We start from the raw sequence: 25440 nt of genomic DNA, 5'->3' as shown, positions 1-25440 counted from the left end.
CAACCTCACCGCCACTACTGAGGTTCACCTGGACTGGAACAGAACCCTCCCAACTTGTCTCCCTGCACCCATTTTTGCCACCTGCAGTATGGGTCTATTTTCGCTTCTAGCCAGAACAGGCTTTCAGGTTCTCAAGTCTACACGTCTCCATGATCAGACCTCGCCCATGGCTTCCCACTGCTCCCTAGGCGAAGTCCCAACATGCCCTGAGTGGTGTGGCTCACAATTCTGGCTTTTTCCTGAGACACCATCACCCTCGTTCTCTAAGCTCTAGCCATGTGAGGGTCCTAAGTCCTCAGTGCCACCCCACCCCTTCAGATCTGAGTTTTCTCATGTAGCACACGGTCCTCTTAAAGTATTTTCTTCTCTTTGTCCACCTGACTTGGTGTCATCCCTTAAAACTTGGTGAAGCTACTACTTCTTCAAGCCTCTCCTGATTCTGCCCCCCTCACCACACCCATCACAGGACATCCCCTTGTGAGATGCTTCCGGTACCTACTTCTCCTTCCAGCACCCTCAGCACACAGTTATACGTCTAGGACCTGTTTCAATACCTTGGGCCACAAACTCAATTGCGTCCCTTTTAATTTTCCAACTAATTCCTCAAGCACCCACCTGCCTGTCTTAGACATCCAATGTCTCCCCCTTACAGCATGGACTTCCCCACCTCCAACATACTGTCACAAGGCCAACTTAGCCCACAGGGCTGCTGCTTCCAAACAGACAGGGAGGCTCCTGGGGAGCCAGGGCAGTTCCCCTGAGGGCCCTGGTTTTGAGCTCTTTCTATTCCCGCCAGGCACATTTCTGTTCCCTCTGGGGGTCTCCATCGACCATGCAAAGGCAGCCTTGCTGGTCCAGATCCCCACAAAGACCAGAGTGACCCAAGCTGACACTTTCCTGGCCCCCCTCATGTGTGCTTCCATGGTTCCCGAAGCAGGACCCTCAAGGGCTGATGAGGCAGAAGGGGCTTCCCGCTTTCCCCACAGCTGTGCCCAGCCAGCTTCTTCTGGCTGAGGTCTTTATGTTAAGTCTGGGATGCCAGTCCTAACTTCCTTCTCTTGAGTTCCTCTTCAAGCCATTGCTGTCCTGAACTTCTCAGTCTATCAGAGAGAGTCAAGTAAAGGGGTGGCTCTCTTAGTCCCTCTCTGCCCAGAAAGCTCATTGGCTCCTAAACGGACTTGCCCATCTATGACTCAGCGACCAGCTCTGCACACCACGCTGTACAGGGAGGGCAGCTGTGGCCAGTCCATAGAAGGTTCTGTTTACCATCACTACCTGAGAGGAGCCCTCAACAGTGCGGGGCTCCAGGTGACTCACTGTGTTCTAGAGAAGGGGCTGGCAACTTCTGTTGCAAAAGTAATGTAAAGTTCTGCCTCATCTGTTGGTCTTTAAGTTTCATGACTGCGGGGGCTGTGTTTCTCTTATTTACCAATAAATGCCCAGTGTCTGAAACATTGCCTGGCACATGTAGATAGATGTTCAATAAAATTTTACACATTGAACCTACTATACGCAGGTATCCATGCTAACTTGCTCGGTATAATATAATAGCTGTATGTGGTTATTCAAATTTAAATTAAATAAAAATTCAATTCCTTGGTCATGTTTTAAGTGCTCAATATTGTTAGTGGTCAATAGCCACGTGGGGCTAGAGGCTATTGGACAGAGCAGATATACAATATTTCCCTCTTTGCAGACAGCAAAATATGTCCCTCTTTGGACAGCACTGGGCTAGACCCTTTACAAACTTCTTTTCAGTTAATTTTACAAAAACTTCTTGAGGCAAGGAGTAGTGTCTACACTGCACATGAAGAAACTGAAGCTTCAAAAGTATTCTTAAAGTCAAATAGCTGGGGTTTGAACATAAGTCTGTCTGATGCTGTATGGCCTTCTTGTTGCAAAATAATAAAAACTGACTCAGTCTGGATAGTATTATGTTGGGCAATGGAAGGAGAGAGTCTCAACCCAAAATAATTGAATGGCTTGATCATTGGCTGTGCCGATGGCAAAGTCAAGAACAGAATCCAGGAGGAGTCACCAGCTATAAAGAGACCAGATCTCTAGAACAGGCCTGCAGCTCATAAGAATAATATTTCTCAAACTTTCTGTTATAAGGAACCATTTATTTTTACATTTCCAATATGTTAGCGTCAATGCTTTTGCAATATATGCTAAAACTTAATTACTAAAAAGTAAAATAAAAAGAACAAAGACATACAACAATAAGGCCAGTTTTTACTGGATTCAATAAACCTCTGACATGTCAATAAATATGATCAGAAAAAAACACAGTAAAAGGATTACTATAGAAGTTCCTAAGTGTTATACTAAATCTCGGTAATTGTCTCATTGTGGGCTGGTAACAAATCGTTCACCCACCAGCCCCAGCCCATGGAGTCTACACTTTGAATGGCACTGCCCTAAAAGACTGAGCTGGAACTTTACAGCGATTTAAACCAAAGACCAAATATGTTGTCTGATGGTTAAGGAAGCACTACAGCATGGCAGCACTTTCTCAAGCGTTAGAGAGGACTGGACTGAAACTCCATCATTCATGGGCAATTTCTATGGGTTAACTCTTAGGCTCCTTTCAAATGTAACTCCTCTTCGGGGAGACTTCAGTGCTGGATAGAGGCCCTCAAAGTCCAGGCCAAGGGTGGTATTGTCATGAGGCAGTTGCTAAAAATCTAGTGTACAGAGCAAAAGCAGAAGTAGGGATGCACATAGTTTAGGAACCCGGGCATCAAGCTCTAGAAGAAAATCAGAGCTGGGACAGGGAACACGTGACACCAAGGGTTGAAAAAGAGATGAAACCAGGGAAACAGTGGTGAACAACATCCTGTTATGTGAACTTGTGCTTCTGCCCCGAGTTCCTCTGGAACAATATCGGTCATGTACACCTTAGTGTAAATTAATTGATCAGCCCTTTTGCTTCATGTAGGGCAGACCAGAAGGAAGTGACAGTCAAGAGCAAAGCAGAACAGGGAAAGAGAATTCTGAAGCCAGACGTTTCCTGGGGCTGAATACCCAAATTAAGAGTCCCTCAGCCTTTGAGTGCCTGGTGGCCAGGGGCTGAGAAAAGAATGGAAAGTAGACCTACTATTTTGTTCAAGGTTTTTGCCTAAGGGTACGGTTTTCCCTTATCTGTTGTTCAGCCTGATGTCTCAAGCCACAGTAGGCATTTGGCTTCTACATGTGATTTATTTGGATTAACTTTTCATTCTGCCATCTGTTAGCCTATAAACAGAACACTTTTCTCAGTAATCTTATCCTGTCCCTGGGATTTCTCTTTTTCAGACACAACCAAAAGATCAGTCACCACAATAAGGAGGGAAGTGAACAGAGCTGTAAGTAGTCGTGACTTACCTTATCTCTTTCACCTCTTTTCTTCTCCTAGGTTAAATTAAGAAATAAGCCCTGTTCTCGGAATGCACAAAAGGGCAATGGAATAGTTTCAGCCTGCACAGAATCTTCCTGTTCAGTGGCATTTCTGCCCGTTGCTACTGTGACCTTAGGTTGTTCCACACCTCTCTTGGAGGAAAAAAAAAGTGTCTGCTGTGCAGCCACAGAATAGTTGTGTACTCTTTGGTCTGTCTCTATTACTAGGCATTACCAGGAATCTGCACAGGACATCAGGGCCCACATGCTTAGAAACATGTTTAACACTTAACAGCAAGGGAAGATACTCAAATCTGAACCGATCAACAACTCATGTTTTTGCAACCGTTGTTAAGTACATCGTTGGGGGCTGTGGGTCAAAGTTGGGAGAATAGAAGTCTCTTCATGAGGCTGACAGGCTTGGAGCGGGAATTTGTGGGAAAGGATATGATATGGAGGTCAGGAGAATTGGGGTTGCTAAAAATCATTCAGCCTGGTTGGATGAAATGCTTAGACCCTGGGGAAGTGGTGTTTTGGGGACCAGACCTGGGTCCTCTCGCACAATGGGTATTTCTAGCTTTCTTAGGAAAACCACCTTTCCTTTTGAAATCTGGGGATCACATGGTGTGACGCACGAGCTCATGAGTTTGCCAAAATCATAGGCAACTCATAGAAATTTGTAAATAACTTTGCTATCAGCTACTTGAAATATTCAGAACTGGTCATTTTAGAGTTCTGTTGAATTTGTCTGTAAAATTCCAGAGGCACCAACTGTGAAAACAACTCTAAAAAACCTTCAACACCAGGGTCAGTGCCTGGCAGCTCAGAAGTACAAAATATGACTGACAGGAATGACATTGGGCCCTGCTCCCTCCTACCACATCCCTGAAAGCCATTCGTGAAAACACATCCCATTACTGCAATACTCGTCCCTGGGCACAGAACAAGGAACAAAGGCAGTTTAGGTCTGGACTATACTTAAGGTCTAGTTGTGCTGAATTGCTCTGAATCAACAACGAGATACTCTTAACTCAGAAAAGTTTCAGATTATTACTGGCAGTACTAACTGAAACATCTGTTCCTTGAGAAACAAAACTCCTATAGTCCGATAGACTGGGATACTTGGTCTACATGTGGGTTTCCGTGGGAGAGACCTCAGTATTTGTGCTTCATGAGCTCTGAGTCTTTGTATAAGCGTCTCCTTCAACTGCTCAGCATAAGGAAGAAAGAGAAAAAGGGTGTCTGCTGTAGAGCCACAGAGCAGTTGGTTTGAGAGCAGAGGTGGTAAGGTAAACTCAGATGCCGAGACGGCCAGGCAAGTATTGAAATGACAAAGAAGGGCACACTATAACCAGATAGGGGATGGTGACCAACTGGAGGGCATATTCCTGTGAATTTAGCACCAGGCTAACATTGTTGAAGAAGATGAAATCCAGATTTTTCTATAAAATGTCCTAGTTATTAAATGCTTGCTGGAAGTATTTCAAATATCAAACAAACCAAATAAAATATGTCCATAGGCTAATTGAACCTATGAGGGACCAGTTGCAACCTGTCCCCTAGAGAGAAAGTATTGTCAGAAAAGGGGTTAGAATCTGAGTAATGAAGGCAAAACCATGTATGTGAGGAATTGAGGGAGGCTCAAAGGCTTGCGGCCATTCTGCATGTGTCATCCTATGGCCTGCCACAAGGCCTGAGTAGCACATGGTTAATAGAGGGACTTTCTTGGATTAACAGGGTATCACAGCCATTTTTAAACAATGCATCTCCTTATAAGCAGAAAAACCTCATACTCTTTTTTAAATGGTAGGTGAAATTCAAAGTAAAGTAAATATCTTGGTCAAAAGTCAAATTAAAGAAATTAGACTGGGGTGCCTGGATGGCTCAGTTGGTTAAGCATCCAACTTATGGTCTCAGCTCAATGTTGATCTCAGGGTGGTGAGTTCAAGCCCTGCATTGAGCCCCATTCTGGGGGTGAAACCTACTTGAAAAACAAAAAACAACAAAAAGAGGAAAGATAGGGAGGGAGGGAGGGAAGGAAGGAAGAAAGGAAGGAAGGAAGGAAGGGAGGGAGACTAATTCTCTTCTCTTTCCCCCCAACCAGTAACATATATTCGTCCATTGTGCCTTCTAACCTGGGGAGGGAGAGTAAAGGAGGTGAAAGAATGATGCTTCTCTTCTCTCTTCCTCACCCCTCCCTGGCACTTAAATATGTGGTGTGATGTAAAGAGGTCAGGACCATTTAGATATACATCAAAGAGGGCTCACACAGGAATGTTCCTGGTACTTTTATTTACAATAGCAACAAATCAGAAATACAGGTGAATAGGAAATATAAACAACTAAAATGAAAGCACAAAAAATAGATGTATTTTTGAGATGGATAAATCTGAAAAATATAATTTGGGGAGAAAAGATACACAGCAGAAAGATAGAGACAATGTGTGGGCAATTATAGAGTTTAAAAACTGCAAACAACCTCTATGTAGTGTTTATGGAAACAGTCATGTGAAGTAAAAGTACAAAAACAACCAAATTTAACCTCTTAAACCGGGTGGTAGGGATGCCGATGGTGACGATATTATTCTCCTAGTTTGTTGTATGCCTGAAATGTTAATTTTTATAAAGAAGAGGTCATGACTAAAATTCAAGAGATTTAGACTCCAGTTTTTCTGTGAGCTACACAATCTAAGGTAAGATCCACCAAGGGGCACTTGAATATTCTCCAGAGAAACAGAACCACAGAACCACTAGGACACTGGCAAGTATGAAATCTATAGGGCAGGCTTGGGGGCTGGAAGAAGTTCGGGTAGGAGTTGAAATTAGGAATCCAAAATCTGTAGAGTAGGCCAGTAGGCTGGGAACTCAGGTGAGATATCTATACTACAGTCTGAGGCAGAATTCCTTCTTCTCTGGGAAACCTCATTTGTTGCTCTTCAACTGATTGAATGAGACCCACCCACATTCTGAGAAGGCAATATGCTTTATTTTTTTTAATTAAAAAAATTTTTTTTAACATTTATTCACGTTTGAGAGAGACAGAGACAGAGCATGAATGGGGGAGGGGCAGAGAGAGAGGGAGACACAGAATATGAAACAGGCTCCAGGCTCCGAGCTGTCAGCACAGAGCCTGATGTGGGGCTTAAACTCACAAACAGTGAGAACATGACCTGAGCTGAAGCCAGACGCTTAACTGACTGAGCCACCCAGACACCCTGAAATTTGCTTTATTTAAAGTCAACTGATGACAAGCATTCATCACATCTACAAAACGTCTTTCCAGCAACATCTAGACTAACATTTGATCAAACAACAGGGTACGATAGTTTAACCAAATGGACACAGAAAACTAACCATCACATGCACTACCACAGGAGAGAGGCAGTCTTGGCTGGAGTAAGTGAATTTGTCAGACCTTCCTGAGCCTCAAAAAATAGAAGTATGTGACTATTCTCTGGTCACAGAGTTGTCCTAGAGGCCAGGGCTCTGTCTAAAACCTGTTCATCCATGAACCTGCCACCCCGGTGCCTGCAGACTCACTATTTAGGGTTTTCTATTTATTTCACAGGGCTGTTTCTCCTCAGCTCACTGCCTCTTTCAACAAAAAAAGGACATGTGTGGTATCAGAATTCTGCACTTTATGTGTTTTGAAATAATGAATAGTTGAGTAAATCAGGAAGGGGAAAAACAGCCCTGTCACCAAAAGTGCTTGATAAAATTAAACTGAAGGGTTTGGAAATGACTTGTCTGTCTTACTATCCATTTGTCTGTGCTTCTTATAGTTTATTCTGCAATAAATATAAAAATTGACTGATTTTGACCTAATTTGTCTTACTACTAAACGATGAATCTTGCTTAATTTTAATTGTGTTGGCCAGCTCAAAAATAAATAACTAATACAACTTTTACAACTAAAAAAATTTTTTTTAATGTTTAATTTTATTTTGAGAGACAGAGAGAGACAGAGCATGAGCAGGGGAGGGGCAGAGAGAGAGACACACACAGAATACGAAGCAGGTTCCAGGCTCCGAGCTGTCAGCATAGAGCCTGATGTGGGGCTCGAACCCACGAACTGTGAGATCATGACCTGAGCCTAAGTCAGATGCTCAACCGATTGAGCCACCCGGGCACCCCTAGAACTTTTTAAAAATTACATATTTTTTTCTGAGCAAAAATGAAAAAAAAAATCCATTGCACACAGATTACCGTGGTTAATATTTAATAGTGCTTTAATTTCTAATGTTTTTCTGTATTTAAATTTTATGAAATTAAATTATAGTATGTATAGCTTGATATAGTTTTCTGTAACTTAATTTTATGTCATTAGTGTTACCCATGTGCTAAAAATATAATTAATGGCTTTGATATTTTATTGTATATATGGACTAGGACTTATCTAATTCTCTATTGCTCTACCTTTAGTATCTACCTCAGAGTTGTTTTATGTCTTTGTTATTTAAATATTGTCACAATTAGGGGCACCTGGGTGGCTCAGTAAGTTGGGCGTCTGACCCTTGATTTTAGTTCCAGTCATGATCTCATGGTTCATGAGTTCGAGCCTTGTGTGGGGCTCTGTGCTGCTTGGGATTCTCTCTCTCTCCCTCTCTCCCCTCCCCTACTCTCTCTCTTTGTTTCTCAAAACAAACAAGCTTACAATAAATAAATAAGTAAATAAATAAATAAATATCATCACAATGAATAATCTTATACACAGATCTTCATCTGCAGCTCCGATTATTACCATAAGGTAAAATCTAAGATGTAAAATTACTGGAGTAAAGCTATAGACATTTTTAAGACTCTCAAAATATATCGCTGAATTGCCCTCTAAAAGGGTGTACCAACTTATACTAGCAATATATGAAAGATGTAGTTTCATCATTGCGTTTGTTCCAATGCTGGGTATTATCGTTTTTAAATTTTGCTAATTTAGAAATTGAAAACTGTACGTCATCATTACTTTAATTTGCATTTTCAAGTTATTAGTGAGATAAAACATTTGCACAAATTTACAGGTTTTATCTTCTTTTGGGAACTGCCTATGTATCTTTTGTTCATCTTTTTAGTTATGTCTTCACTTACAGTTAATAGTAACCCATTACCTGCTATATATTTTATAAACTTGCCCTTGATTTGTCACTTACTGCTAAGCTGCTTCTTCTTATCTGAAGAAAACAGTATTGGGTATAGTAAAATTGGGCTCACAGGACCAGGTCATAAACATAAATGTCCTATATGTCACATATTTATCAAAAGGAAATAAATGTATTAATTATAACAGTTATGCTAGATAAAAAGCTTACAGGCAATAGGATCCACGGTTCCCAGAGGACCAAGTTATACATCTCCAAGAAGCAGGTGCAGTGCCTTCTTCCTTTAAGAGCCCATCCCATCCTGGGATGCATTGTACTTTCAGTAGGCACCTATGAAATGCTGGCCAACCAATGTTAACATTCTATTATCCACTAACATATATCAACTCCTTTTTAAGGATTAGGTGAACTGTAGCCAGGGGTCCAAATTGCCTCCTGTTTTTGTAAGCAAAATACTATTGAAGCACAGCCGTGCTCACTGTTTCCGTATCATTCCCAATGTTCACACCCTTGCCCCCCGCCTCTGATGGCAGAGTTGAGTAACTGTCTCAAAGCCTATATTGCCCATAAAGTCTAAATACTTTACAACCTGGCCCTACAGAAAATGTTTGGTGCCCCAGAAGTTCTCCATGGCTCTGTGCCTTCTCTCACAGTGAATGTACTTGGTCTTGTGCTAAATACTCTAACGCTACCCCCAACTCCTATCTCAGCTCCATAAAGTCTGAGGACAGACCCCCTCTGGGAAGAGCTTGGTCCAGCCAGCTCAGAGCTCTCGATCTCCCACCTCTATCTTCTGCCATCCCAGCTCTGCCTCACCTCCAAACCACCCACGTGGGGACAGTCAAGTTCTAGGCTGTCCAGGAGTCATCCTGACCCTCCTGTTCTTAGTCACATCACCTCGGTAGCTAGAGTCCCGGGACTTGCCCTGAGCATATTTGTCACACATAGTTCTCACAAGACTTTGATACAGATAAACAGTCTCCCTTCCCACTTAAGAAGGGATGGGCTTGGTGGTTTTGCTTCACTGACCAGAGATTGAAGTGAGACCTGATTAATGTGAGAATGCCCAGCAGGGCTCAGAAGCTCAGGCATCAGCTGTACAGGGCTTGATTTTCCACTCCATAGCTCTGCCTTGAACTTTCTAGGCAACTCTGGGAAAGGTGTTGCCTATTCTTATTCTTGTGGAAATCCAGACTTCTCAGCTTCCCCAGATGGGCTTTCAAGGCCTTAACTTTATTACAGGATCAAAAGACTCAGATCAAACTAAATGTGGCCAAAGAGCTCATTACCATCCTTCTCCATGGTGGATGTGGTGGTCATTAGTGTTATTTCACATATTTCCTGGATCTCTTGCTTTTGTGTGATGTAATAGGATTGCACTTCTCTGCACTTAATTTGTAGTTAGGTGTGGTCATGTGATTTGTATTGATCAACTAAATATAAGCTTAAGTGATGTGTGACTTCTGGGTAGAAGATGTAAGGCCTAGCTTGTGCTTTGCTGTACTCTTTTTCCATCTGGTGTGGCAACTAGCAACATTTGGGGTAGTGTTGCTACATCAGCATGGGTCTCTGAGTAACTACAAATAATGGTCAGCCCCTTGCTGACCCTCAGTGGACAGGGAAGCTTTGTTTACTATTTGATTTAAATAATAGAGATTTGGGGGTTGTTTGTTACTGCAGCATAATCAAGTCTATCCTGACTGATTCAACAGGGAAATCCTGGAACCTCAACGCAATACACTATACATTGTCGCTTACAGTTCTGCTTCTCAGGAGTGATAATATGGGGAAAGGCTTTCTATATAACAAAAAGAAAAGAAGAGTAAGATATAAAAATATACTTACTATATCATTAATGCTTTATTTAAAAAATGTTTTTAATATACCGTCACACCCCTTTCTCCCAAACAAGTGAAGAAAAATATTTAAATGCCCATAAGCATTATATTCTGGAAACTTGTATTGTTTTCTTCTTTTATATTTTCTGAGTTTTCTTTGTACTTGAATACATTTTAAAATGTTCCAATGTTGGGGCACCTGGGTGGTTCAGTCGGTTAGGTGTCCGACTCTTGATTTTGGCTCAGGTCATGATCTCGTGGTCGTGGGATCAAGCCCTGCATTGGGCTCTGCCTTCAGCACAGAGCCTGCTTGGGATTCTCTCTCTCCATCTCTTTCTGCCCCTCTCCTGCTCACGGGCACGTGCTTTCTCTCTTACTCTTTCTCTCAAAATAAATAGACATTAAAATAAGAAAAATAAAAAAGTAAAATGTCCCCATGTATCACTTTTAAGTACCCAGGGGTGCTTGTTAGATGAAGGATGATCTCTGTCTCTATCCTCACCTCTCACCGTATGTATCACCTCTTTGTATCCTATATAACAAATGCATATACAGAGCTCTCCATGGGGTCCTTGTCAACTTTAGGGAGAGGAATGCTATACCCTGTTTCAAGGACACATACCAATGTCTTAGTTGATTTTCAGAGCTTCTTAACCTAGTGAGCCTACAAGGAGTGGATCCATACTCCAAGGATGTAAGAGATCAGGCTTGGGACCATGGCTTCTTGATCTCGTGCAGGCCACCGAGCTATCAACCAGAATAGCTTCAGGAGTGGATTCTGATCCCATAGATCTATATCATGTTTCCTTTTAAAAAAAAGTTATCCTAGTCATCATGACATGGTTTGTTAGAGATTACAAACCATGTAACCTGACTTCCTCATTTTACAAATGGCAAGATTTGGACTAAGGGATGTTACATAACTTTCTTGAGTGAAATAATAACAGAAAAATAAAAGGTCTTGTGATTCCCAGTATAGTGCTACTCGTTAATTCATTCACTCTGAAATATGCACTGTCTATTTGCAAGACTCTGTCAGGTAGGCTGTGTGGAAGTCGTGAGGGTGAATGAGGCACAACGTTAGTATTCCAAGATTCTTACAATCAAGAGTTGGAGATAAGGTACTCAAAACACTGTTTTCATTGGTATAATTTGGGCTAAAATGAAAAGAGCCCAGATTTCTGTATACCCCCTAGCAGTTGATCAAATCTGTGTTTGTTTTGTCTTGTCTGAGTCTCTTGTCTTCCCCTTAGGAACTTCCACCTAAGAACTGACCATAGCCTCCACAGGCCGCCATGGTGCAGGTGCTTTCTCTGTGCAGTGGTTTCCAGTCTTTTCTTTCTTTTCTTCCCATGATAACCCTTTCATAAAGGAAACATTAGACAGAACACCTGTACATACTGAGTGGGGAAACTTGAGTCCTCCTCCTCTGGGTCTCCTTTACTGTCACTACTATGCACACACTTCTGTCGTGAATGCATGGGGCTTTTTCCCCACCCGGAAGTTCTCTGGGATACCAGCTTGGTGTCCTACGATTTAACTCAAGTCTGACCCTGTGTCGCTGGGGATGGCATGAGATCCCACCCGTTAAGGGCTCAGTCCCACAAGACTGCCCTCCCCACCCTCCACCCCCCACTTCAGATGCCAATGGCCAGCCCAGGCTGTCACCTCTGCTTCTGACCAATCAGCTATAAATAATCTGAGGTTCCCACCATCCCCTCCTCGGGTTTGGTGAATTTGATAGAGCGCTTCCCAGAAGCAAGGAAAACAGTTTACTTACTGTTTATTAAGTTACAATAATGGGTTATAAACAATACAGTGAACATCTGATAGAAGAAATGCATATGGCAAGATATGTGGGGGCGTCCACACTCTGTGTGTGTGCCACTCTCCCAGTACCAACTTGTGCTCCACAACAGAGAAGCCCCTGGAAGCCCTACTTCAGGGATTTTTATGGAGGCTTTATCACATAGGCATGGCCAATCATTAACTCCATCTTTAGCCCTTCTCCCCTCTCTGGAGAATGGGGTTGGGGTGAGGGGTGGGACTGAAAATTCCAAGCCTCTCACCATAGCTTAGTCTTCTTGGTGACCTGTCCCCATCCAGGAGCTCATCAAGATTCACTTCATTACAACAAAAGACACTGCTGTCATCCAGGAAATTTCAAGGGATTTAGGAACTCTGTCAGGAAGTGAAGTCAAAGACCGAATATTACGACAAAGATGTTCCCAATGCTCTTATCATTTAGAAAATTACAAATGCTTTAGGAGTTCTGTGCCAGGAGCCCTGGGCAGAGACCGGTATATATAGAAATATATTTTTCAATTATCTCACAAAAGCATGTTAAAACAGTGGTGAAACCAGACTGAGGGGTATATACACCCTGCCTTAGGTCCCTGCAAAGGCCTCTAAGGTACATTGTGCTTCTCGGAACATATTTGGAAAATCATGAAGCGCTCAAACTATCACTTTATCCCAAAGCCCACCTTATGTACCTATCCTCAGAATCCCCAGAAATGCCCGCCCCACATCCAGCTTCCTTCCATGTAGAGCGGAGCTGTTCCAAGGAGGTGGGTGGGGGCTGAAAGAGGAGAAGAGAAAGTAACCTCCTCACTCACCTGGTTTGTGAGGGTTTTAAGAAAAATGTTTATTTATTTATTTATTTATTTATTTATTTATTTTTGAGAGAAAGAGAGAGTGCAAGCAGAGGAGTGGCAGAGAGAGAGGGAGAGAGAGTCTCAAGTAGGCTCCATACTGTCAGCACAGAGCCGGCTGTGAGGCTTGAACTCATGAACCATGAGATCATGATCTGGGCAAAATCCAGAGTCGGACGCTTAACTGACTGAGCCCCCCAGGTGCCCCTGGGCTTGTGAGTTTTTAATTGTGTGAGAAGTCTGTGTATTTTGTATTTTAGTTCCCTATGGCTTTACAAGAAGTACAAAAAATACATGAAAATTCAGAGATGGAGAAAGTATCACTTTAGGCTGGGGACAATCAGGGAAGAGGGAAGGCTTCATGGAGGAGGTGACATTTGCACCAGGCAAACATGCGAATAACAGACTATTCTAGATAGAGGGGACACAGGGGGAAGGGCAGAGGCAGGGGGACATCACATCTGTAGGAAAAGGCGTGTGATCCCAGCCTGGAAAAAGCTAGGTGTGAAGCCAGAGGGAAGCTGGTTGGGGGCCCTGCTGTGAGCCAGGAATTCCAGGCAAAGGAGGTTAGATGTTGCTCCTTAGGCATGCATGCCTCAGGTCTCAGCAGGAAACAGAGGCCACACTCAGAAGGGGTGACTGAGGCAAGCTTACTAGCTGCAAAGGCAGGAAGGGGGCGGTGGGGAGGTTGAGCGACCTGAAACTGGCAAGAGCAGGGGAGAGCTGAGCACACCTAGGCCTAGAGGGGACAGGGGAAGGCATAGTTAAATTTTTTTTTTAATGTTTATTTATTTTTGACAGAGAGAGAGAGAGACAGAGCATGAGCGGAGGAGGGGCAGAGAGAGAGGGAGACACAGAATCCAAAGCAGGCTCCAGGCTCCGAGCTGTCAGCACAGAGCCTGACGTGGGGTTCGAACTCACAGACCGCGAGATCATGACCTGAGCTGAAGTCGGACGCTCAACCGACTGAGCCACCCAGGCGCCCCAGGGGAAGGCATAGTTACCAGAATGCTGGTGAGAACAGCAATAGGAGAAGGCCACCTGCAAGGCTTTGCATGGCATCAGCTGGGCTCCCCCGTGCATTTGTGGTCAGTTGACAGATTGTTTGGGGGATGCTGGTCTTAGGTGGCCTCATTCATATGTCTTGGAGTTGCTGCTGGCAGTCGGTTGGGCCGTGTGTCTTCAGCAGGTTTGTCTGTGCTCTTTTCAACACAGAAGCGGGTCCAAAAAGAGCAAAGAGAAGGCAGACTCTGCCACGCATGTGTTTTTCAGGTTTCTGTCCACATCTCATTGACCAAAGCAAATCAGAGCTAGGCCAGATGCGCCTGCAGCCTGTGTGGGAGGTTGCTGAAGCGCATCCCAACCTCACTATGCTACTCGTTACAGCCTTCTTTATCCCCTAGTCTGAGGGAAAGCATGGCATGCAAGCCGGGGGGAAAGAGAGCCCAGTGAGCAGTCCAAGGTCACCCTCCGGTGACCTGAGCAGGGTAGAGCAGGGTGGAGAATGCATCTGCAGGAGCCAACAGACATATCTGGCTCCGTGCGGAGCTACAAGAGGCTTTGAACGGGGAGCCCCGCCAACCGTGCTCCAGTGTCACTGGGCCGACTGCAGGCCTGAGAACAGAGCGGAGAGGCCTCTTGCAACAGGTCTGGAGAGAGAGGCTGAAGACGTGGACGAGGACCATGGTGCAGGGGGGAAGCACAAAGGTCTTGAACTCTGCTGCCTCGAGATAGATGAGCTCTTCCCCCACGGCCGTTTCTCACTCCAGTCTGTTTTTGAGAGGTTATCTCTTCTCTAATCAGCAAAGTGATTTTCCTATTTGTGGACTTGTCTCCTCAGATTTGAACCTGTGTTTTCAGGAGCTGGGGTGACCGGATGGGACGTCCTCGAGAATGTTCTGGACTCTGAACAAGAATCCTCTGGCCTGCAGAGCTCGTTGTTTGCACTTGTCCAATGCCTTTGTGGCTCCAGCACTGAAGAGGAGACCGCCAAGAGAGCGGGCAGCGCCTGGCCATGGTGTGCTCAGAGCACATCAGGCAGTCCGCCCTCCCCACATCCAGGCACCCACCCCTGCAGCCTGTGACCCTAAGCAAGCACTACTGCACTTTAGAAAATGACCGCCCCGGACCCGAGACCCCAGTGAGTGCTCTGCAGCTCGTTCTTGCTGCCAGACTCAACACAAAGGGAGTTTCCCCCCTAAGTTTCCAAAGTGATTTCCAGAAGCGGAGATGAATGGAAATTTTCAGTTATAGGAAAGGACGAATTGCCAATAGAGTTATTTTCTCCACTGTTTCCTCTGGGTATACTGGAAAAGCCTTTTGAGACCATTAGAGTTTACACACAGTCAAGCCATAATTGACAAGTTATGTGGCTTACTGGAATCTTGACATCTGAGTTGTTTAATTAACAGAAAGCATTTAAGTACACAGTGGGAGGCTACAAATCGTGGAGAAAAGCTGTTGAGTATTTTGTGAGGTCTGAATCACAAAGCATTTTTTTTAACCTGCAATGGCACCATGTTGGATGATTTTGTTTTAAACTACATCTTTAAAAAGTTCTGTTTCCTTAACCTCGGAAACCAATGGCATACATTAGAAAAATTTAGCACGCTAGTATGCTGTACCTGCAAAGATTTCAGATGGGCATCCATAATGGTCAAAGTCCCAAACTAGGGCTCCTTTCCCGGCCCTCTCTGTGACTTTAAACTTAACCTTTCAGTGACTCGGTTCCATGTCTGTGACACAGTGACGCTCACTAGTCAAGGCCTTTGATGGTTGGCACTTTAGAAACGCCGTGGAACCCCTTCCGTGCGTGTCAAGGGTAACAGCACGCAGCAACAGCAGGTTAACCATGTGAAATTTGGTCTGTGTACTGGGGCCATGGCGTTCGGGGCACCTGCTGATCTATGAACTATCCAAATGTGTACATTATCTAGAGCCGAGTCTTAGGTTAGCAGCTTATCTTTCTCAGTTTTGAATCATGAGGATTTGAGCACATGTTACATCTTCTCCTTAGACTCTAAGCTCCTGGAGGGCAAGGAGGGAGGAGGGGTTTGTCAGTCCTGCAGCCTGTTGCTTGAAGTAGATGCCTCATGCATGTTTGGCTCTGAGACTCGTCGTAATATTGAAGAAAATGGCGACTCGTGACATCCTTACTTTTTATGACATTAATAGGATTGGCTAAAAGTATGTAAAGGCAATCCTTGAAACAAAAGAGCCGAATGAACACTAAGTCTTTAAAAAAAAAAAAAAGTACCTTTTACAAAGGGAGCAAAAATAGTATTCGGGAGAGTTTGAGGAACTGAGAAATGCCAGACAAGCAAAAACCACCTATGATCTCATCATCTCAGCACAAGTATTTTCATTTTTGCTGTTTGCATTTGGTCCTTGTCCAGACATGTATGCAATCTCAGCTAGCGTTGTAATTTTCCATCCTTTTTTCAAATTTGTCATTGTACCACAAGCTTACACCCTATATTGTTGATTAGTCCTCCTAATGATCACTTTTAATGGGTGCTTGAGTCACAGATCACAATGAGATGTGATTAGGCACAAACTCTGTTCATCACCTGACCACTGTAAGCCTCTCCTTTGACTAGTGGACCACAGGTGACATTTGGGGTTCCTAAGGACTGGTGTCATTTCAGAGCAGCGTTCAGGAATCCCTGAAAAGCCTGGGTATTTCCATTTCCCCCAGTGCACAGACACCTTCAGGAATGCCTTGAAGTCCCCTTGGGGATAGCTTGAAAGAAGATCTACAGTACCCATGGCATTGTCGCGGGGTCCTTTCTAAGAATTTGGGGAAGAAGCTGTGATTCTCAGTTGTGAAAACTCAAGCCGGGTTTCTATTCTATAGATCAAGCCATGCTTTGGTAGACCGGACAACTACTTAATTCTTAGGGCCAGCCACTACTAAAGATTTCCTGTAAGTAAAAAAATCCGATTGCTCTTCTGGGATCTTATCATCTCATTGAAGTCAGGAAGCCCATATCCGTGGCAGCATTTCCTATCATCATCTTTGTCCTACAGAAAACAGCCGTCTGGTGGCACCCAAGGTTGTGGGGCTCCCTCACTAATGCATTTCTCAGTGCTTTAGTGAAGGGAATATCCCTTGGGCCCTTTCAAGGGGAGGAAAGATGCACAGGTTACACATGACAAATTGCCCCATTATTCCATAGAAATTCTATCAACTTGCATCATTGTTGTCCACAGGGGTCAGCCAACCAACGGAGTAAACAGACCACTTCCAGCTGCTCCAACTAATACATTTGTCTCTGCTTGCTTTTGCTGTATAACAAAACTTAGGGCTTATGTTTATCATTTATGTATTTATGATTCTGTAGATTAGCAACTTAGGCTGGGCTCGGCTGGGGCAACTCATTTCTGCTTTCCACGGCATCAGCTGGGCTCCCTTGTGCACTTGTGGTCAGTTGACAGATTATTTGGAAGATGCTGGTCTTAGGTGACCTCGTTCACGTGACTTGGGAGTTGGTGCTGGCCGTCGGTTGGGCCGTGTGTCTTCAGCAGATTTGTCTGTGCTCTTTCAACATGGAAGCGAGTCCAAAAGGAGCAAAGAGAGGGCAGACCCCAGTGTGCAAGTGCTTTTTAGGTTTCCGTCTGTATCACACTTGCTAACGTCTCATTGGCCAAAAGCAAGTCAAATAGCGAAGCCAAAATCACTGTGGAAGGAATTACACGAGGGCCTGATACACAAAATGGCACGATTCCCTGGGGCTACTGCTGAAACAATCTACGGTAGCATTAAGTCCAAAAACCTATGGAAAGTGTATTATATCAGGGCTACCTAAGTTTGGCCCCAACCCAATGTTGTATTGTGTTCTCCTTGATCTGATACCCTTAGAATCCATCTCTGCCTATATTGGGTCTGTTCTAGCATGAATTTAACAAAACCTTGTGATTCTTTTGGAGTAAAGCCTTTTCCTCCAGAGCCAGACTCTGCCCTTCTCTCCCTGAATATGCTGGGATCTGACTCTAGATAAAAGCCTGAAGGCCATGGGCATTGGGAGCAGTGGGGTTTTAAAAGATTAGGGATCCCCATGCAAAGGCAACTGCCTCAGATGTGCTTACTACGGGTTTTCAAGCAAAGGAAGGCTGGTATTATCAAATGGGAAATGAGAGGCTTCGTCCACTATCAAGGGAAGATCAGTGACACTTGGGGGGAGGGGGAGGTCCAGATTTTCAGCTTCATCCACGCCCACCCAAAGGTTCCTGTTCCTCATGTCAGAGTCGATTCCTTCTAAATGACCACCTCCACTCTCGCATATGAGACGTGGCCCATCTGTGAATGTTTCGTTTGGGTCTGCTTTTCTAAACATGTCTGTCCTATAACTATAAGGAATAAGAGATATTTTTAGAGCAGCCTTGGAAGCCCTCTGATTCCTTAGAGATGATTTGAGCTGAAAGCTTGTTGTTTATTTCCATCCTGCAAGCACCATGGTGCAGTCGGAAGCAGCCGGCTCACCTTGCATTCCTCGGAATCATCTTTACCAGCGTTAGGCAGCAGTTAATGTGTCTCCAAAACCCTGCCTCCTGCTGGCACTCCAACCCAGCGAGAATAGAGGACAATTTAATGAATCATAACGCCATTGCATGCCATAGATTACCCGCTCCCACTTTCCATTGGCAAAGAGTTCAGCTCTGAGTTCAAAGCAAATAAATCTCAGAATCTTGTTTTTGAGAGCCTGTTCCCTAAGATGATTCCCAGTATCAGGTCCTCTATCAGCCAGGGTCCAGGCAGGAAAGTGCAGTGGGTTTAATATTGGGAATTGGTAATAAAGATACAGGAAGACAGAAAGAGCACAAAGTAGATACCAAAGAAACCCAAATCTTGGAACTGCCAACAGCAGCTAACTTTCTGCTTTCCGCCACCACAGAAGTGACAAATGCAGGAACTGGAAACAGGAAGGAATTCTTTGCCTCTGATATTCCGGTCCCCTAGGGTTTCCCGTCTCTTGGAACTTCACAGGAAGCCAGCTGGCAGGGGAAGCTGGTGAGTGAGGTTTGCTGAATCCCTGCCCCAACCTGGCAGAACAGAATAGAGGAAGGTAGGCTTGGAACTGAGAACAGGAGGTAAACAACCAACCAGTTCCTGAATCAAAACTTATCTGGATAAATGGAGATACATTCCCTGAGAGAGGAAAATACAGAGACGATGGATCCCAGTTAGATTGTAGCACAAGGAACTTTCTTAAACTTTGTGGCATTTGACCATGTAACAAGGGCCTATTATATATTTATTGATTAGTTGGACAAGAAAGTAGCAATTGGGAACTGCTCTGGCCACGAGCATAGGACAAAAATCAATCTATTTTTAAATGCATTTCATAGAACTTGTATCAGTTGCATCACTTGGTTTGAATTGAAAGAAAACCTGAAGGGGCGCCTGCGTGGCTCAGTCGGTTAAGCGTCTGACTTCGGCTCAGGTCATGATCTCGCGGTCCGTGAGTTCGAGCCCCGCATCGGGCTCTGGGCTGACAGCTCGGAGCCTGGAGCCTGCTCCAGATTCTGTGTCTCCCTCTCTCTGACCCTCCCCCATTCATGCTCTGTCTCTCTCTGTCTCAAAAATAAATAAACATTAAAAAAAATTAAAAAAAAAAAAAGAAAACCTGAAGCAAATGGGCTTAAAATAAAAACAAAACAAAACAAAAAACCCCAGAATGCATTGGCTTATACAACCAAGCAGCCAGAGGTGCAGGTGGGCACAGGGGTCTGATGATGCCAGCAGGATCCAGATTGTCTCCACCATCTCTTCCTCCGCTTCCTTTTTGCTGACTCCGTTGTCAAACACGACTCTGTATTCTCAACAGCAGGCTCTTCTTAGGGGAAATAACTCCAAGAACAAGTTTCCTGCTCAGTTCTGTTTGTCCTGTAAAAATAGAACTCCATGGTAAAACAGAACAGCTCAAGAAGTAGAGAGGAAGCAACTCATGCCAAGTATTAGGAGTTGCACACATCAAGCAGAAATATAATTGGCCTGAATATATATATATATATATATATATATATATATATATATATATATGTATATAAAATGTTTATTCAGGCTGCTGGTCAAATCAGGCAGCTTCCCAGTGTCTCAATTCCCCTTGGTTTAAAAGTCAGCAGATGAAACGCTCAACTTATAGGTAATTTAAAGTTTAAATCAAAACAAAACTTAAGGAGGCCTTTTCAGTCATAACATTGGCAAATGCTTTTTTTGTTTTTGTTTTTTGTTTTTTTAGAGAGAGAGAGAGAGGGAAAGAGAGAGAGTGTTAAGCAGGCTCCTCACTGGGCCCCGATGCAGGGCTCAGTCTCACGCCCATGAAATCATGACCTGAGCTGAAATCAGGAGTCAGATCCTTAACCGCCTGAGCCACCCAGGTGCCCCAACAAATGCTTTTTAACCATAATACATATTGCTCCAAAATATGTTGTTAAATTGGTAGACTCATAAACTGTTAGTGGTCACGTATCAATATGATTTTTTTGGAGGGTGATTTGTCTATAGATTACAGGCCATACTGCATACCATTTATTCAAGTAAGTGTATTTTTATAAATCTATAAATCTGAAATAATCCAAAAGATAGAAAAAGCCAAAGACATGGAGACATTCACTGCCAATATAAATGTACAATTAAAAAAAAAAAAAAAAAGCTTTGCCATGACATTGAATGAAAATCGCAAGATACAGGGGCACCTGGGCGGCTCAGTCGGTTAAAGCGGCTCCAGCTCAGGTCACAGCTCAGGTCACAATCGTGCAGTTCATGAGTTCGAGCTGCATCTGGCTCTGCGCTGACAGAGGAGAGCCTGCTTGAGATTCTGTCTCCCTCTCTCTCTGCCCCTGCCCCCTTGCTCTCTATCTCCCTCTCAAAATAAACAAACTTTAAAAAAAAATTAAAAAGAAAATATCAAAGTACAAAACCCTATCCTCAGTTACTCAAGTTAAAAAAAGTGAGCTCAAAAACTATGCTTGGATATGTAGCAAGAACCATGTCAAGGTTTATACTTTCACCCAAAAATACCATTCCAAGGATTTTTCTAAAGGAAATCCATAGACTGAAGCAAAACGTGTTTTTATATTGAAAAAAATGTATTAATTACAGTATTACCTACATGGCCCCAAAGTGGAAATAACCTGTCATACAAAGTGGAAGTGAGTTAGTCATAGGAATTTTACTTGTTTTGCAGAATACTATCTATCATAAAATGACAGTTAAAAAGATTATATGGAAAAATAATTGTTATGATATAATTTTAAGCTGAAAAAATAATTTCAAAAAATGTATTAAGCACTTACCCAGCCTGAGCCCATCACTATGTCACTCAGTTTACGTCTGTTATCTCTTCATGCTTAACAATGTGATAGGTAGGAAGGGCGTTCTCCTCCTGGTTCACGTGAGAAAATTGAGACAAATTTCCTTAATAATTTTCCCAAGTTCACACAGTCAGTAGAACCAGGACTCAAACCTAAGCTCACTAACATGACAGCCATTTCTCATTATCTAACATGCCAGACAAGCCCTGGACACTTAAGGATAATTAGTAAAGTAAAGAGAGAGAAAGAGAGAGACAAACTGCAACAATGATGTGGGTGGTCACAATAATGGTTTTCTTTCTATTGCAATGCCAAGTCCAAGTAGGTAAATAAATAACAAATAAATAAGAAAAAAATGTGAGAATAGGGTGCCTGGGGGACTCAGTCGGGGAAGCGTCCAACTTCAGCTCAGGTCACGATCTCACGGGTCGTGGGTTCGAGCCCCACATCAGGCTCTGTGCTGACAGCTCGGAGCCTGGAGCCGGCTTCGGATTCTGTGTCTCCCTCTCTCTCTGCCCTTCCTTGCTCTCACTCTGTCTGTCTGTCTCTCTCTCTCAGAAAAATAAACATTAAAAACAAAATTTAAAAAAAAGTGCGAATAAAACAAAAAGCTGGAGAGAAGCATACCAAAATATTAATGGGGCTTTGTTGAAGTAGTGGACTTGTGTGTAATTTCCCTCTTTCCTCTATTTTATAAGATTTTTTTGGTAACGCACAGCACTGTTGCAAAGCATTATTTTACATGTTCACTTTGCGAGCACATACACAAAAATTGGAAAAACAGAATATTAGCATTCATATTAATATATGTACATATATTTGTATATATTCTGATACGGAAACCAGAGCTCTACAAAGCTTATTGGTGACGGAAACACTTTAATATCCAGCAATAGCATAGCGGTGGTCCTTCTGACAGTGTAAGTGCTATTAGGAAATGAATGTCTGTCATTTCTTTCAGAAATTTTGAGTATTACTATGATTTCGCTTATATGTGGAATTCAAACAAAACAGAACAAATGAACAAACGGGACAAAACAGAAACAGACTCTTAGATGCAGAGAACAAACTGGTAACTCCCAGAGGGGAAGGGCGGGGAAAGCAAACTGAGTGAGGGGGAGTAAGGGGCATAAACTTCCAGTTATAAGTAAGTCGCAGCATCACAGCATAGGGAATGTTGTCGATAATATTGTAATAACTTTGTGTGGTGGCAGATGGTTGCTGATTACGGTGATCAGTTTCATAACGTGCATAAATATCAAATCACAATGTTGTACACCTCAAACTAATGAATATTATGTATCAACTAGACGGTCTCTGCCAATGTGACGAGATTATGGTCAGTTTTTATTTTCTTTAGACTCTTGAAAGATTTTAAAAAATACATTTAGGGGCACCCGGGTGGCTCCGTCGGTTGAGCATCCGACTCTTGATTTCGGCTCAGGTCACAATCTTGCGGTTTGTGGGTTTGAGATCAGTGCCAGGCTCTGTGCTGATGGGATTCTGTCTCCCCCTCTCTGTCCCTCCCCTGCTTGCTCTCTAGCTCTCTCAAAATAAATAAAAATTTAAAATAAAAATTAAAAAAAACACCCAACAGGGTCGCCTGGGTGGCTCAGTCGGTTAAGCGGCCGACTTCGGCTCAGGTCATGATCTCACGGTCAGTGAGTTCAAGCCCCGAGTCAGGCTCTGTGCTGACCGCTCAGAGCCTGGAGCCTGTTTCAGATTCTGTGTCTCCCTCTCTCTGGCCCTCCCCCGTTCATGCTCTGTCTCTCTCTGTCTCAAAAATAAATAAACGTTAAAAAAAAAATTTAATAAAAAAAATAAAAAATAAAAAACACCCAACATCTTTAACCTGAAAAAAAAAAAATAAACTCAGTTTTTTAATTTAGATTTTAAAAAGATTTTTTAAAAATACTTCGAAAGTTTAGAATTTCAGTGTCTAACTGCAAAATCCAAAGGCTCCACGAATGCCAAATATAATGGTATTTTTGGCAAAAATTTTATACGCACAGCCCACGTCTTTTCCTTTATGTCATGTGCAAACTTTCACCTGTGTTTTAAAGAGACTCTAAACAGAAACTAAAAGGAAAGTTTACTAAGAGAAGGTGTGCAGGTTACCAGCATCCTGCCCTGCTTAATTAAGTGTCGAATCAGCCTTGCACACAGCACATGACTGGGCTGTGACCGTGCATGTGACACGAATGTGGCAGATGAGCCCCTCTCATCTCCTCCACATAGTCCTCCGGGGAGTTGACCTCAGAAACCACCCTCCTGAAGCAGGCAATTCAAGGGTGGGGAGCAAGCGGGGTCTTTCCAAAACACAAAAATTTTTTGAGTGTTCTAAAAACGAAGATAAGGAAAGCACAGGGGGGACTAGATGCTGGAATGTAACATGTGGAAGCTGTCTGGGGAAATGCCAGCCGACAGACTCCATCTATAACCGCCGCCTCCCCGCCCGCCCCCGCCCCCGCCCCCGCCCCCGCCCCCGCCCCGACAAGAGGCAAAATGAAAAGTTCAAGGCCAGGTTGGCAGAGCTCCACTTTTCTGAGTGTTCACCAGTGAGACCGGGGAGCCACTGGATCACCCCAACAGCATCCCCTCCCTTTCCGAGCTGTTTGGGGTAAGGCAGCTGGTCTAGTCGCTGGGATCTATCCGATTCTAGGCTGGGGCTAAGACCCCCAGTCAGCACTGTGGGAGATGTGAGGGCTACAAAGTCTTTATCAGATACCCTGCACTTTAAGGGATTTTTAGAGAGCTGGATAAATCCACACGGGAAACCACACATGGGGAAAGTTGTCGAAGAAGCAAGGCCACATACAGTTAAGTGTCTGATGAGAGGAAACAAACCATAAGACTCCCAGGAACTCAGGGTGGGTGGGGCCCCCTGTGGGAGGGAGAAGCAAAGGGAAGGACAAATGTCCTACTCCTGGAAGATTTTTAGTGATGGGTAGGGAGTAAGTAGAGCAGTAATGGGGGCAGGACTGATACTCAAAAACTTCACCAACCTACCCAGCAGTGGCACTGGCCAGTCAGAACCGACACTGGTCCAAAGGCTGGAGAAGCTTCCTGGAAGCTCCTTGCTGAGCCAAGAGTTACCCGTTTGGTTGTTAAGTGGGGGCAAAGGGAGGTTTCTGGAGGTCCTGGAGAAGTAGTAAGTCTCAGGAGATGGCCAGGATGGTGGGGGGGGGGGAGGGCACTCCGCCTGCTTGGGACAAGGACTATTTTCTATCTAGTTCTGTCCAAGACAAAGGTGCAACCATACCAGCATCTGCTGGAAATCAGCCCTGAACGAGGGCAGAAAGTACAAGCACATTTAAAACTTGCTTTTGCATATGGTATTTCATTGGATCTGCCTCTCTGTCAGTCTATCTACCTGTCTAACTAGCCATCTGTCCATGTACTTATCTTTGTGTCTGTCTGTCTGTCCACGAGAGACCAAAACCATAGGCAAAGGAACAGAGACGGGTATGAAGGTGGCCCTCATTCATCATTCATTCAGTTCTTTGGTCATTCTTCTCACAAACTCCATGCTCCTGAGTGTTGACAGTGGGGCACTGAGCTGAGGAGTCAGTCTGTCCAGAGTTGGAATGGTCACATGGGAATGGGGCCTTGAGCAACAAGCCCCGCAGGTCAGAAACTGCAAGTGGCAACAAGAAGAAACAAATGACACGTAATCTGAGTATGGATCAGAGTCAGGTGTCAGGGAAAAAAGGACATCAGAAATTCAGTCCCAGTGTTTTGTCAGGAACTGATGGCCATCAGGCATGGCAGACAGGTTTAAGAAGGAAACGGGGGTGCCTGCGTGGCTCGCTTGGCTGGGCACCTGACTCTAAATTTCAGCTCAGCTCAGGATCTCAGGGTCATGAGACTGAACCCTGTCTGGCTCTGTGCTGAACAGGGAGCCTGCTTAAGATGCTCTCTCTCTCCCTCTGCCCTGTCCCTGGCTCTCTCTCTCTCTCTCTGTCTTTCTCTCTCTCTTTCTCTCCCTGCCAAATAAATAAATAAGAAAAGAGGAAACCAGTGAAGCCCAACCCACTGCACTCAACAGTAGTTACATCATCGTTTTCATTTCTGTGGCACGTTAAACCTTGCAGAGCATTGTCAAATGGCTAGCTGAGCGTTACTGACAACAAGTAAAGGAAATAGTGCCAACAGTCTCAT

The 25440-nt window shown here is 43.9% G+C and overlaps 1 protein-coding gene across 2 annotated transcripts in view; it reads left to right on the top strand.

Moving 5' to 3' along the window:
- PDCD1LG2 (programmed cell death 1 ligand 2) overlaps positions 1–19591 on the top strand; it is a 59835-nt gene extending 40244 nt beyond the window's left edge. For both annotated transcript variants that reach the window (XM_060610208.3, XM_060610207.3), the window contains exons 6-7: positions 3298–3347; positions 14804–19591. In XM_060610208.3, coding sequence (XP_060466191.1) covers positions 3298–3347; positions 14804–14809 — 56 coding nt within the window. In that variant the 3' untranslated portion in view covers positions 14810–19591. The remainder of the gene's footprint in view (positions 1–3297; positions 3348–14803) is intronic.
- Positions 19592–25440: the final 5849 nt, after the last annotated feature.

The sequence above is a fragment of the Panthera onca genome, chromosome D4 (genome assembly GCF_046562875.1).
Source record: "Panthera onca isolate mPanOnc1 chromosome D4, mPanOnc1 haplotype 2, whole genome shotgun sequence".
Classification (NCBI taxonomy): Eukaryota; Metazoa; Chordata; class Mammalia; order Carnivora; family Felidae; genus Panthera; species Panthera onca.
This window is presented reverse-complemented; position numbering and strand designations above follow the sequence as displayed.